This window comes from Salvia miltiorrhiza, chromosome 2, assembly GCF_028751815.1.
Source record: "Salvia miltiorrhiza cultivar Shanhuang (shh) chromosome 2, IMPLAD_Smil_shh, whole genome shotgun sequence".
Lineage (NCBI taxonomy): Eukaryota > Viridiplantae > Streptophyta > Magnoliopsida > Lamiales > Lamiaceae > Salvia > Salvia miltiorrhiza.
This window is the reverse complement of record NC_080388.1, coordinates 61,097,663-61,110,633: the sequence shown is the minus strand read 5'-3', so window position 1 is coordinate 61,110,633 and position 12,971 is coordinate 61,097,663. Positions and strand designations below refer to the sequence as shown.

Sequence of the window (12,971 nt, the reverse complement as noted above, 5' to 3'; positions counted from 1 at the left end):
GATTATAGTATGATTAAAGATAGGATATGATGGTTCAAAAAGTGAAATGAAACTCTTTTCCGTGAACAAAAAAAAAATGATAAGTATGACTCATTTTCATGGACGGATGAAGTATTTTTTTTAGAGTTAATTGCATAAAATTATTGAGCTTTCGTCAAATTTTGATTTGTATAGACACTTTAAAAGATAGCGTAGTAATTATTGAATTTTCATCAAATTTTAATTTTAGATACAAAATTTAAAATATAATGTGATAATTATCGAACTATTAATGACAATGAAGCGCAGCTCAATTGGTAAGATATTTTTCCTCTAACTACGGGGATATATATGATGAACTATTATTGATAATCTTGTGAATAAAAGAAAAAAAATGAATTATTAATGTAATCTAATTTTTCTGTCAAACGAGAATTTGGAAAAAAAATTTGAATTATTGATTTAAACTGATTTTTCTATCAAACGAGAATTCGGTCAAATTTACTGTTGACATAGCTACCAAATATTGACGTGGCATAATGGACGGGAAATAACACACTGTATGTTCTATTCAAAATATGCAAAATCATAGTAATATTATTCGACTTACATGTCAGCAGTAAATTTGGTCAGAATCTCGATTAGTAGCAAAAAAATTAATAGTTTATCGTGCTATTTTTTAAAGTTTGTATGTAAAATTAGAATTTAATAACAATTCATTAATTATTATGCTACCTTTTAAAGTTTGTATGCAATATAAGTTCAATAATTTATAGGAAATTAACTTTTTTTTAAAAAAAAATCTTTTTTCATTTGAGGGTTATGGCACTTCAATACATATTTTGATTAAATTATACTAATTTTGTACATGAATTAAAAAATTTCCCGACAAATACACCAACTTTTAAGTGATTTTTTCATATGATTGTTAATGTCCCCTGAATTCTTTTTTTTTTTTTTTTTTTTTGATCGGATAAGAGAAGTTTTTATAAAACCAGGTACCAAAAGTACCAAAAAGAGGAATCAAATACACAGAAATAAAAAGCACCAAACTGAAAACGAGAGGATGTGAATCCTCAAAGACAAACACAAAACAACTAAAAAGCTGACTAATCAGAAAAACTTGCTGCAAAGAACCAGCTTCTAAAATCCTGCGCTTAAAACAACTGATTTGAGGCCAATCTCCATCCCCATAATTTGGAATTAATATCTGCCACCATTCTTTCCTTATTCCAGCTTCCATGTTCAAAAATACAGTTGTTTCAACTCTTCCAAATGCTCCAAGTAACACAAATCCACGCACCAAGATAAAATAGCATCTCATTTTTGCTCCCAATATTCACAAAAGCATTGAAATGAGATTGCTTACCAATCCAACTCAAGATCTCCTTCCAAATTCCATCTGTTTTTTGACATGAGAAGAAAATATGCTCAATGGATTCTTCTTTCTCCTGGTAGAGGACACACAGATCAGCCGATTGCACCACCACTTGTCTCTTCCGGAGATTATCCACTGTTGGAATTCTTCCTTCAAGAATTTTCCATGCTGTAGCGATGGCCTTAGCCGGAGCTTGCGCTTTCCAGATCAGGTGTAATGCCACGACTTTTTATTAAGGATTATAGACTTTTAATTATTGATTTAAGGATTTCTTATGGTAATTAGGGTTCAGCATCCATTAATAAAATACGGACTTATGTGAATTTGATGATTACAAACGTGATAATTTATTTTTATTTTTATTTCAACGGATGATGCACTCAAAGATTTATTTTGAGTTTTCAAAAAAAAAAAAAAAAATTATGTATTTATTTATTTTTACCGAGAAATTTAGGAATGATGAGTTATAAAAATTTTCCATCAATATTTTTCTCAAATTATTTTCCTATGATGTATTTATAAATTGAGAGAGTGCACTAATGTTAGTGCTATTTATTCTAATTTTGATCACAAGAGTTTTATGCTCTAGCATTTTATTAATTGATGATTAGTCTTACATATATTTTTTTCTTACACATGGGTTATTACTACACCACATTTTTATATTTACTTAATGTAACACTCCATTATCCTCCACTAATATTTTCTTTTCCCTACCACTAATCTTTTTCCCTACCATCACTAATATTTTCTTTTCCCTACCACTAATCTTTTTCCCTACCACTACTCCTACCTCTCCACCACACTATTCCTTTTCCCCCACCACTACATTCTTTCTCCCACTCTCACAACTTTTCTCCCACCATTATCACACTCCATAGAAGCCTTTGAAGCCCCAAGAGAAGTAGCAAAGCAAGGGAGAGTGTGGGAAAACTATAGAGTGAAGGTTGTGCTTCGAGGGTGAGTTTTTCTTTGCTTTTTCTCAACTGAAAATGCTTTATGGCCATGGATTTTTACACATTTGTGTGCTATATTATGTGAGGATATGTTTTATGATTTTGGATGATTATTTTGGTAGAGTTTATTGGGTGAAAAACCGTGCATGAGGTAAGGCAGCGAATCTGCCATAAGCACACTGCTCGGCAGTGTTTTGCAAGGCGATTCCAGCCATCCAAACGGTTCCCAAAAATTCCCAAATTAATTGTGTATCATCTTTCATATGTTTTCTATACTTTGGTAAAATTTCAGAAGGTTTGGAGCTCTTATGATTTATTTATGAATTTGTAAACATCACTGCCCATCTGGAATACATTTTTGGTAAACAATCTTTGGGAGGCCATAAGTAAAGTTTCAATCGGTGAAAACCTTTGAAACTTGAATATGTCACTCTAGACTTCCGTATCTTTCTTTCGACATCGGTCTCACCATTTTTGAGTAAGGGAAACAACCGGTATAAATTCTTGAAATCTAGTTCTTATTCCTTGTACCATCCAGTAGATTTTACAAACCTACGACTTTGAGGTGGCAAAGGCCGACTTAAATCTTTGATTCTCAAGCCTATCTTTCTACTGAATATTCACTGACATGTTGGGAACTTACTTGTTCAGTTTTAGAATTTTTGGTGAAGCCTAAAGTGGGTTTTCCGATTTATGTTCTAAATCTGCCAAACTTGAACTCTTTTTGTGCACTGAACTTTAGACAGTCATATCTTCTAAACCATGAATGTTCTTGGAGTAAATCCAACTGTAGAGTGTTATGATCTCTCCCTAGTTTCCAGATTGACCCTTGGGGTTCCCAGTGGAGTTTTGTAAAGGGAGATATGAATTTTTAGAGAAAGCCCACTGACTTGGTTGTAATCTGGAAATCTGAAATTTTCAGATTTTTGCTTGTTAAATACCCATCTTTGAGAGGGCATATCTTGCTCGTTTGAATTTGTTTTCATTCGATTCAAATTGGAGAATGATCCTTGAAATGTCTAGTTTCCAGAATGTCTTTTGGAGCCTCATTTGGAGATCCGAGGCAGATTTGATGTCTGTTGCAAAACAACCTCTTAAGAGCTCAAGTTGTTGAATTATTTTCTATGTATCAAAGTTTATTTTAAAGGATGTTTCATGAAAGATTTAGTATATGTGCGTAACGAGTTTGGGACTATTTATTTTAAATGAGGTCCGTTCTTTTATTTAAATTATGATGGACTTTTAATGAATATATTTGGGATTAAACTCTTATTTCTTGATTTATATAAATTATTTTTTTAAGGACTTATAAATATGAATTTCGTAGGCCTACTGACCTACTGTGATCGACGGTTTGTCGATGTCTAATAGCTTTGAAAATTTTATAGCAAGTCCCTACATGAGTATTGAGTACCCTGGTAAAATTTCAAGCCATTCCAACTTCGTTTGATACTTCTTTAAAATGCAAAACCTAAACTGCACATTACTACCGAGAATTTCAGAGAATAGAGGAAAGAGTCATTCATTTCAGTAGCTTCCTGTGTGATCTAGATTTCCAAATTTTTATGGTATTAACCTTATTGTGTTAGCTAGATATCCACCAAAGTTGAGCCCAGTTTGACAACGTTTACGATTTTTCAAAAAACCAAGTTTTCGATTGTTCAAAACTGCCGAACATGGTAGATCGTGGTAAAAACGTCATATCTCTCAAACCACTTGGAGTTTTCGACTCTACTTTTTTTTTTTATATGAAACTAGACTCGAAGATCTTTCTTTCGGTATGAGTCTCGAGTCCAGGAGATGTCGGAGTCAGAACAGATTAAATTTTGAAGTTGAGTCAGTGTAAAAACAGAGCATGTTTTGATGATGTTTGATTGTGATTCTTATGTGCCTTATGTGTTTGTGTTGCCTATGTGTTTGAATGAGATTAGACGAGGTATGATTGATTTTTGACTGTCTTTAATGTAACGAATTATGGATGCTAGAACCCTAAAACATTAAAAGATACCCTAGGCACGTAGAATTAGACTTTGTCTTATGACAATTTCTTCACGAACTTATCGACTCTTCATCAATGAAGGTCCGGGCGACAGAAAGTGAAGCCGAAGAAGAAATGACTCCACGCCAGCTTTAAGAACAATTGAGGTGGGCATTACTTTTACTATACGTATATAGAGATCCCCTGCGTGTCGTAGGCCTCTTATACGAATATATGCATGAGATGATTTTAACTGTTAATTTCAGTTTATTATTATGCCCAAATGATAAATGACTCTTATGAAATGAAAATGAAATGTTCATGAAATGAAATGAAATGTTTATGAAATGATTGACTGCCAAAAATGTTTATGTTTTTATATGTATCCTATCTGTGTTGGTTCGCCAACTTTAAAGGAAATCCAATTGGGATCCTATGCTAGACAAAGGTCGCTAGCTAGGGTTAACGTGTACACTCATGGAGACCGCGAGTCGCTTGCGACCGGTCTTGGCGTCCGTGGTAAGGAGGCCTCCTTCCCGGCGCGTGACAGAAAGGACAGATATGGATCATATAGACTGAAAATGGGATGCGCATCCACCTTTATGAAAATGAATGAAATGTTTTAGTAAGCGCAGGTCATTCAAGAAAACCCCCGTGTGTTACTGTTGGCAGTTCAATTTATATATGTATGCATGTTGTATTTTCGGCTTATGTCACTGAGTATTTTTATACTCAGCCCTGCATGTATTTCTAAATGTGCAGGTTGAGCAGGCGATGGAATGGATCGGTGTTGAGCGGATTTCCCTTTTGATGTTTATGTAATGAAACCTTGAGTATGCATCTCCATATGCATAACTCACACGTTTTTTCGCTGCAAACACTCTGACTTATTTATCATTTCTACTTGAACTTATTACTACTTCATTTTAATTAACTTTCAGTTGGGGTCTAATCGTTATGGCAGACTCATTTGTGAATTACCCAAGTGGTTATATATATATACCACTAGTTTGTTATTAATGTTGGTTACTTAGTAAATCCCCTTTAATTTCCGTTTCTTATTGTTCACCCCAAGTCATAACCCCGGTTAACCCGTCATTGGGATAGTGGGCTGTGACATCAGGGCCAGCTCTTTATCTTCTCGGCGTTCATTCATCGGTCTTCCTTTCCAACTGAAAATCTCATAAACTGTCTTGACTGAAAAAATGTCCCCTGAATTCAAAGTAAAGTGAAGCTTGAAATGTTTATTTAAGTTAAATGATCAATGTCCTAAACGAGATGTAGTTAGATATTTACGCATTTTAAATAACCATAATGACATTAATTAATTTGTTGAAAATCGGAAAATTAAAGAAATTAAAAGCTTGTATATTTGAATGTATAATTTAAAATTTACATATAAAACAAAAAATTGATCAAAGTTTTTGTATTTTGATGCGCCTATCCTTCATGTTATATCTGATGGAATACACTGATGTTTGCATAACGATAGCATATCTAATACCTATAACAACATCAAACACCTGCGCAAGAGATCATTTTGGCATCATTATTATGAACTGACTGTCAGTTATATATATATGAGAAAATGTTTAATTGTAGCATTTTTCATATGGTAAATGAAATTATGTTTATGTAAATAAAAATATAAAAATAGTAGTAGATGCCTAGATGATTTTTTTTTTTTATCAGAAAAAACACACATACTATTGAAACTACTGGTACCAGAGGTACCACCACGATTAGTTACAGAGAGAAGCCATAGGGCCGATAGAGCACCAAGAGGAGAAGTTAGTCTCCCAATCACAAATATTATAAATTTTGTTCCATCTCCACATTCTAGCGATGATTTTCATAATTGTACTCCCTCCGTCCCAAACGAAATGTCATATTTTCCTTTTTGGGCTGTCACAAACGAAATGTCATGTTTCTTTTTTTGGCAATACACTCTCTCTCTATACTTAATATTTAAATCATTTCCACCAACCCACTTTATCTACTTTATACACATTTCTTAATCTCCGTGCCGAAAAGAAATATGACATTTCGTTTGGGACGGAGGGAGTACTAAAGATATCCCACCCGGTACCTTCAAACCTACTTAATTCTCTAAAGAATCCAAATTGTGCACACCCAAAGATGCCTAGATAGTTTCTATTATTATATTACCCTAATAATACCCTAATAAAAAATTGGCTACTAGTTCTACATTTTATCAACGTGTATGATTAACTACTATAGAATGCCAACTCTAATTAAATATATTGTGCTCTCTAATGATTTACCTTCATGTGAAACCAATTTACAGGTCCAGCTTCTACAACAACTTGTTTCAACAATAAATTAAGAGTAAAATTTTAAAGTAGCCAAAATGGAGCATAAAACACAATTTATGGCCACACATTGAAAAAACACAAATTTTGGCCATTTTTATTGATTTGGACGTTTTTACCCTTAATGAGGCGGACCGGGTAGGATCAGGCACGCGGATCGTGTGTCGGGTCGGGTTAGGCACTTATGGCACTATTAGTGCCATAAGTGCCAACGGAAATCCAAAATAAAACCAAGTAAAATAATCATTTTGGGCACTTATGGCACTAATAGTGCCATAAGTGCCATTTGTGCAGCACAAATACAGAAACAACAACATCATTTAAACCCTAAATGGAACATCTAAACCCTAAATGGATAATCTAAACCCTAAATGGAACATCTAAACCTCAAATGGATAATCTAAACCCTAAATGGAATATCTAAACCCTAGGGGGAAGTGTGCACTTATGGCACTAATAGTGCCATAAGTGCCATACGTGCAACACATAGATCAGATCAGATCAGATCTGTCATGGCTGAAATCGAAGGAGGCGGAGATCAGATCTGCCGATGGAGGAGGCGGCGCAACGATCAGATCAGATCCACCGCCGCCGCCTCATCAGACCAGACCTGCCGCCGCCGCCTCATCCTCTACTCCGACGAATTCTGCCCAGGCGGCGCGCTGGAGAGAGAGAGAGGGAGATGAGAAAGAGAGAGGAGAGAGCGGCAGCCGCTGGAGAGAGAGAGAGATGGAAGATCTCCTCCACCATCGCCGCGAGAGCTCCGACAAATTCTCCAAGCTCGGCGCCGCTGCCGCACAGCCGCTGGAGAGAAAGAGAGAGGAGCCGCTGGAGCAGAGAGAGAGAGATGAGAAAGAGAGAGGAGCCGCTGGAGAGAGAGAGAGATGAGAAAGAGAGATGAGAGAGAGAAGGGTAGAATAGTCATGACATACAAAAAATGGCCAAAATTTATGTTTTTTCAAATGGTGGATAAAATTTGATATTGTATGTTGAATAGGGTCATTCGGCCCTATTGTTTCATAAATTAATTACTTGTGTCCCATATCTTCAGTTACTTCTCATTAGATCAAATCTATAGTAGTATTCAAATTTTCTAAACAGAGGTCCTGTTTGCGTGCGGTTATTTTCTCACGTTTATGTGGTGTAGAGGTCCTGTCTGCGTGTGAGTTGCTTATTTGATTATATTTAGATACATCTTGTAATTCTAATTCAAAAAAAAAAAAGATTAAAAAATTCTATGTCCTCTTTTTTTTTTTAATGAATCTATTTTTTTTTCATTTTTACAATATCATTTTTTTATTATTTTGTGAATTCTTCTTTATTTTTTATAATTATTAAACTCAAATATATTATACTACCTATAATTTTTTATATAATAATTGAATTTAATTGTATCAACTTTATATACTCCTATAAAATAAGATACTATATACTCTGTATAAAAATATTTGTGGTGTATTACAGCATTGCAATTGCTAGTAACCGGAAATTGAAAAATGAAGATCTCATTTGAGGAGTGATGAGTGTTAAAGCGAGATCCTTTATTTCATTCGTCACTCTAATGTTTTACATATATATATTTAATTAATTGAGTGGGAGGTTGACACACACACATGTACATTTAGCTTGCTTCTCCCAAACAGCATAATCAACTCCAGCAGCTGCAACCTCGAATCCCGCTGGAATTAGGTTTCCGATATCCTTCTTCGCCCCGATTTTAGTGATGATCTTACCATCAATCTTCGCCACGTAAAGATCAGTCTCCGCAGCCAGAATCGTCACTTTGCTCCCCGCACCAATGCCATTCCTCTTCCTTACTATGCTCAGCTTTATAATCTCTTCCTTCCAATTCTTCCCCCAATCAAACAAATGATCGTAGAACTACACACACACACACACACAAAATCAATAAAATGAATTTAGCTAGGGGGTGCTTCTGTGGTGGCAGCTTCACCATATTCTTTTATAACTTTTTTGATCTTAATTATATCATGCATGCATGTATTGATTTCCTAAAAAAAAAAAATTAGTCCCCAAAGGGACACCAAGCGGTGCGACCTCCTGTGTGTGAACAGTGAGGTCCCGGGTTCAAATTCCACTGCTCCCCCTCCCCAACTCCCCCAAAACAAAAAAAAAACAAAAAACTAATTACCAGGGATGGAATCCCAGGATGAGTAAGGATATAAGCATAGCCCTGCAACACCTTGTCCGCCGGAAAAGGCCAATGTTTCTGCGTGGAGCCAGTGTCGTGGTTGTCGATGAACGTCACAGCGCTCTCCGGCCTAATCCCTATCAACCCCGGCGGCTTTCCCTGCGCGTCCTTCAACCTCCACTGCTCCCCCTCCACCGCCGCCTGAAGGATCCCCTTTGTCGTGAAGTCCACGGCAGCCACCCTCCCGCCCCAGCCCTCCGCCCACGCCGCCAGCTCCTTCCTGTGGGCGTCCTGATCATAGGCGAGCTTCCCGCTCTTCCCGTAGGCGAGTGCGTTCCAGAGCTCCGCCACGGCGAAGTCCGGGCGCGTGTTGTCCATGTAGATCTTGGTGACGAAGGGGGCGAAGCCCTTCACGAAGTCGAAGCGCCAGCCGTCGAAGCCGACGTCGGACTTGAGCCAGTTGAGCCACTCGGAGAGCTCCTTCTGAACACGAGGGTTGAGATGGTCGATGTCCGGGGCTGCGTCGTAGGGGGCTCCGGAGTCCAGGTTGCCGGTGCCGTCAGAGTACTGTGTGTCGTCGCGGCAGATGAGGGAGGGGCCCCAGTCGAGGCGGTCGTCGGGAGTGCCCCCCTCGAAGATGCTGTAGATCCCCCGCCCGTCCTTCTTCTCGGCGGTGCGGTGGTTGATCACGATGTCCGCCACGGCCTTCATGCCCATGTCGTGTATCGCCTTGATTAGGCTTCGGAGCTCGCCGCCGTTGCCGTAGTTTGATGCGTCCAGGTCGTACAGCCTTCCCGGCAGATATCCTGCGGGGGCACAAACAAGGGAATCTAGACGTTTTATGTCATGTCATTTAAAATAATACTCCCTCCGTCCCACGAATCTTGACACGTTTGGTTTTGATACGAAAATTAAGGAGTTGTAGATTAGTGTTTTATATGTGTAGGTAATAAAGTAGGAGAAAGAATGTAATAAAAGTAATAAAATAAGAGTGAGAATTATTACCTTATTTGGAAATATGCCAAGATTCGTGGGAGGACCCAAAAAAGAATATGTGTCAAAATTCGTGGGACGGGAAAGTAGTAAAATATAAATTACATGGTGATATTCTTATTCTGAAGATCGAAATATTGACTTGAGACATTTTCATGCAAATTTAATAATTAGAAATTTAAAAAAATATTTCATATAGTTAATCCGAAATTTTTTTTATATAAGGAATGTATTTGGATTTAATACAATATTTATTATTATTATTATTATTTCCACCTTTTATATATATGAGTGCAATTTCATGTATTCATTCTTAAACTCTTTTTGCTTTTGTTTTTAGACGGGTACTCTTTTCCCTTTTCACGGTTTTTCCCATTGGGTTTTCTGTGAAAAGGTTTCAATGAGGCTCGGCCCTTAGTCTGTTTTTCTTGTGCTTTCAAGGGTTTCTTTTAGGTTTTCTCTTCTTCTTCTTTTTTTTCCTAATAAAATCGCAATTTAATAATGTATTCATTCTTAAAATTTTAGGTCGGCCTCTGAAGTAAAAAGAGTGTGAGGAAGATGAAAATTTTCAAGAAAGAAACGAGAGAGAAGAAAAAGACCTTGAGAATCAACCGAGTGAGTGGGAGGTGGCAGCCAAATATGAGTAACTCCAAAGCTGGCTATTTCCGGTACAACATCGATAAGCGAATTGTACCACCCTCCTTGTTTGCTCGACTCCCAGTTGAATCCCTAAACACATCGTTATCTTTAAAATTATTTATCTATTTTATCAAAATAAATAAATAATAGTAACACACAAATTCCATATGTTGACTTCTGAAGGAATGAGATATGAATGAATGATGGGAGCTGTGGAAGAGTACCTGAAACAATAAGGTGGAAGTGGACAAGGCGGGGAAGAAAGTAAAAGCAGAAAAAATAATCGAAAAATATGTAACAAAAGTAGTCATGTTTGATATTTCAGTTGGTTTCTATGATTATGTCAAGTAAGGCACCTATTTATACATTTTTTACATTCGTTATTGTAATTAAAATTTATCGTCATGCATGTGGCGCCCACCGCCTATGTGGTGGAAGAGAAAAACAGCGCAATACCTATTTTAATAATGAAGAAACATAATTGTACCAATAATTTAATAACCTCATTTCTAAAAAAAGTTAACCTCGATTCTTGTTGCAATTTTGATTTTCTCTAGTGATATAATATGCAAAGTTTTTTTTTAGGCGGAAAAGAAGCTTTCATTAATTCAAATCACGGTACACAATATCTGTGAGTCTCGGCGAAAAATAAGACGTTCAGATCATTATATGGTCAAAACTAATGGCAAAATTTGCAAAAAAATGGGTTGTTCTATTAGCTTCCCTACGAGCGTGCCGAACATCAATAACAATACTCTCCTTGGCTTTAGCGAACGCTTCATAGAACTCATCACACAGAAAATCCATCCCTCACATCTTCTCGCTAAGAACATGAACCGCAAGAAGAGAATCGGTGAAAACCATAAGCGGATATAAATCCTTATCAATGCAAAATCCAATACCCAACAAAATGGCATGCAATTCTCCCATAAGCGTCGTCTCCGTCCTTCCAATTCGTTTCGCCACCGCAGCTCTAACAATCCCATAAGAATCCCTGACAATGCATCCAGCTCCAACAAGAGAACCATCGGCATGGATGGAAACATCACCATCCAGCCGGTAAGACCCAAAGTTAATTGCAAATAAAATTATCACCTACGATCAAATTTATAATTACTATATATTACTCTAAAAGAGTAATAAAAAAAGATACACAATCTATATATATTACTTTACGAGGTAAATCTTATTAATTATAGCCCTCTTTCATAAAAACATAAGTTTTATAACCTTAGTTTATAATAGATAGGTTATGCAGTAGTTATTCTAAATTTAAAAGACTATAACACCCTTTCACTTTTCGATTACTCGATGGTGTATTTGATGGTACCATCATGTACACTATCGAGTACTTTGATTACTCGATGGTGTATTAGATAGTACCATCGTGTACACCGTCGAGTACTTCGATTACTCGATGGTGTTATAGAAAATCTTCATTTTGTTCATTACTCAATGGTGTACTCGATTATGTCCGGGTACGGCGGCGACAATTAGAACGACGCGACGGCGGCGATCCGTCGGAGGCAATTTTGATGTAGAGAGAGAATGTGTGTAGAAAAGAAAATGTTAAATAAAAGTAAAATATAAAATGTTAAATAAAAATATAAAAAGTTAAAGAATGTTGTAGTCTTTTAAGCCTAAAATAATTATATAATTTATTTATTATAAAGTAAGACTATAAAACTTATATTTTTAACGAAAAGGACTATATGTGATCATTCCCACCTACGTTATTGTACGATTCCAGGATCATTCCTAATTGTTGTTTCGACGATTGGAATCATGACAACTTTTTATTGATCCACGTCGAATATTTATTATTATTATTATTATTATTATTATTATTATTATTATTATTATTATTATTATTATTGTTGTTGTTGTTGTTGTTGTTGTTGTTGTATGAACATATTATATATAACAACGCCAGATTGGAGAAAAGGCAACATCACAATTCCAAGAAGACTGGGTATTAGTCAATAATCCCCTTTTTTGGGTATACATACCGGGTCACCTATAGTAAAAATTATAATATAAAATAAGAATTAAAAATATTGTATTAATGTGTAAAATTTGTATTCGTTGTGCAATTAATTACATTAAAAAAATGAAAAGAAAAAAAAATCGCTCTTTTCATAATTCAAATTCAAATAGTATATTCTTTTATCAGGATGATGTATCCATCATAGATCTTTATAATCGAAAAATTGAGAATGATTCTTTATTTTCATTTTAAATCTTTGCTCTCATATAAAAGATTTGATTCTAATGAAAATCAACCTCCATAAAATGAATGTATCCATCGTAGATCTTCATAATCGAAGCATTGCAAATAATTCTTTATTCTCATTTTAAATCTGTGTTCTCATATAAAAGATTTGATTCTAATGAAAATCAACCTTATTATCTAAACTATGAATAAAGAATCATTACAATATAATATAAGTAGAGCTTCAAATAAGAACTCTTATTTAAAATGAAAACGTAGAATCATTCTCAACCCTTCGATTAAGATAATCTACGATAAATGTAACATCTGGATTGATGAATGCAGCATTTG

The 12,971-nt window shown here is 35.7% G+C and overlaps 1 protein-coding gene and 1 long non-coding RNA gene across 2 annotated transcripts; one reads left to right on the top strand and one right to left on the bottom strand.

The window, feature by feature from the left end:
* Window positions 1-2,174: 2,174 nt before the first annotated feature.
* On the top strand, window positions 2,175-5,204 carry LOC131010844 (uncharacterized). Its single transcript, XR_009096677.1, has 3 exons — window positions 2,175-2,317; window positions 4,394-4,458; window positions 5,054-5,204. It is a non-coding gene; the product is annotated as an uncharacterized LOC131010844 (long non-coding RNA).
* Window positions 5,205-8,111: 2,907 nt separating this feature from the next.
* Window positions 8,112-10,760, bottom strand: LOC131010843 (alpha-amylase-like). Its single transcript, XM_057938519.1, has 4 exons — window positions 10,633-10,760; window positions 10,369-10,498; window positions 8,777-9,582; window positions 8,112-8,505 (listed from the first exon to the last, which is right to left on the bottom strand). The coding sequence occupies exons 1-4, from the start codon at window positions 10,717-10,719 to the stop codon at window positions 8,209-8,211; spliced, it is 1,320 nt and encodes a 439-aa protein (XP_057794502.1). The 5' UTR covers window positions 10,720-10,760; the 3' UTR covers window positions 8,112-8,208.
* Window positions 10,761-12,971: the final 2,211 nt, after the last annotated feature.

Coding starts and splice junctions, on each gene's coding strand:
- LOC131010843 (XM_057938519.1), bottom strand. CDS start 10,719: ATGACTACTTTTGTTACATATTTTTCGATTATTTTTTCTGCTTTTACT. Junction 9,583..10,368: donor TCACTCGGTTGATTCTCAAG/GTCTTTTTCTTC, acceptor GTGCCCCCGCAG/GATATCTGCCGGGAAGGCTG. Junction 8,506..8,776: donor ATCCTGGGATTCCATCCCTG/GTAATTAGTTTT, acceptor GTGTGTGTGTAG/TTCTACGATCATTTGTTTGA.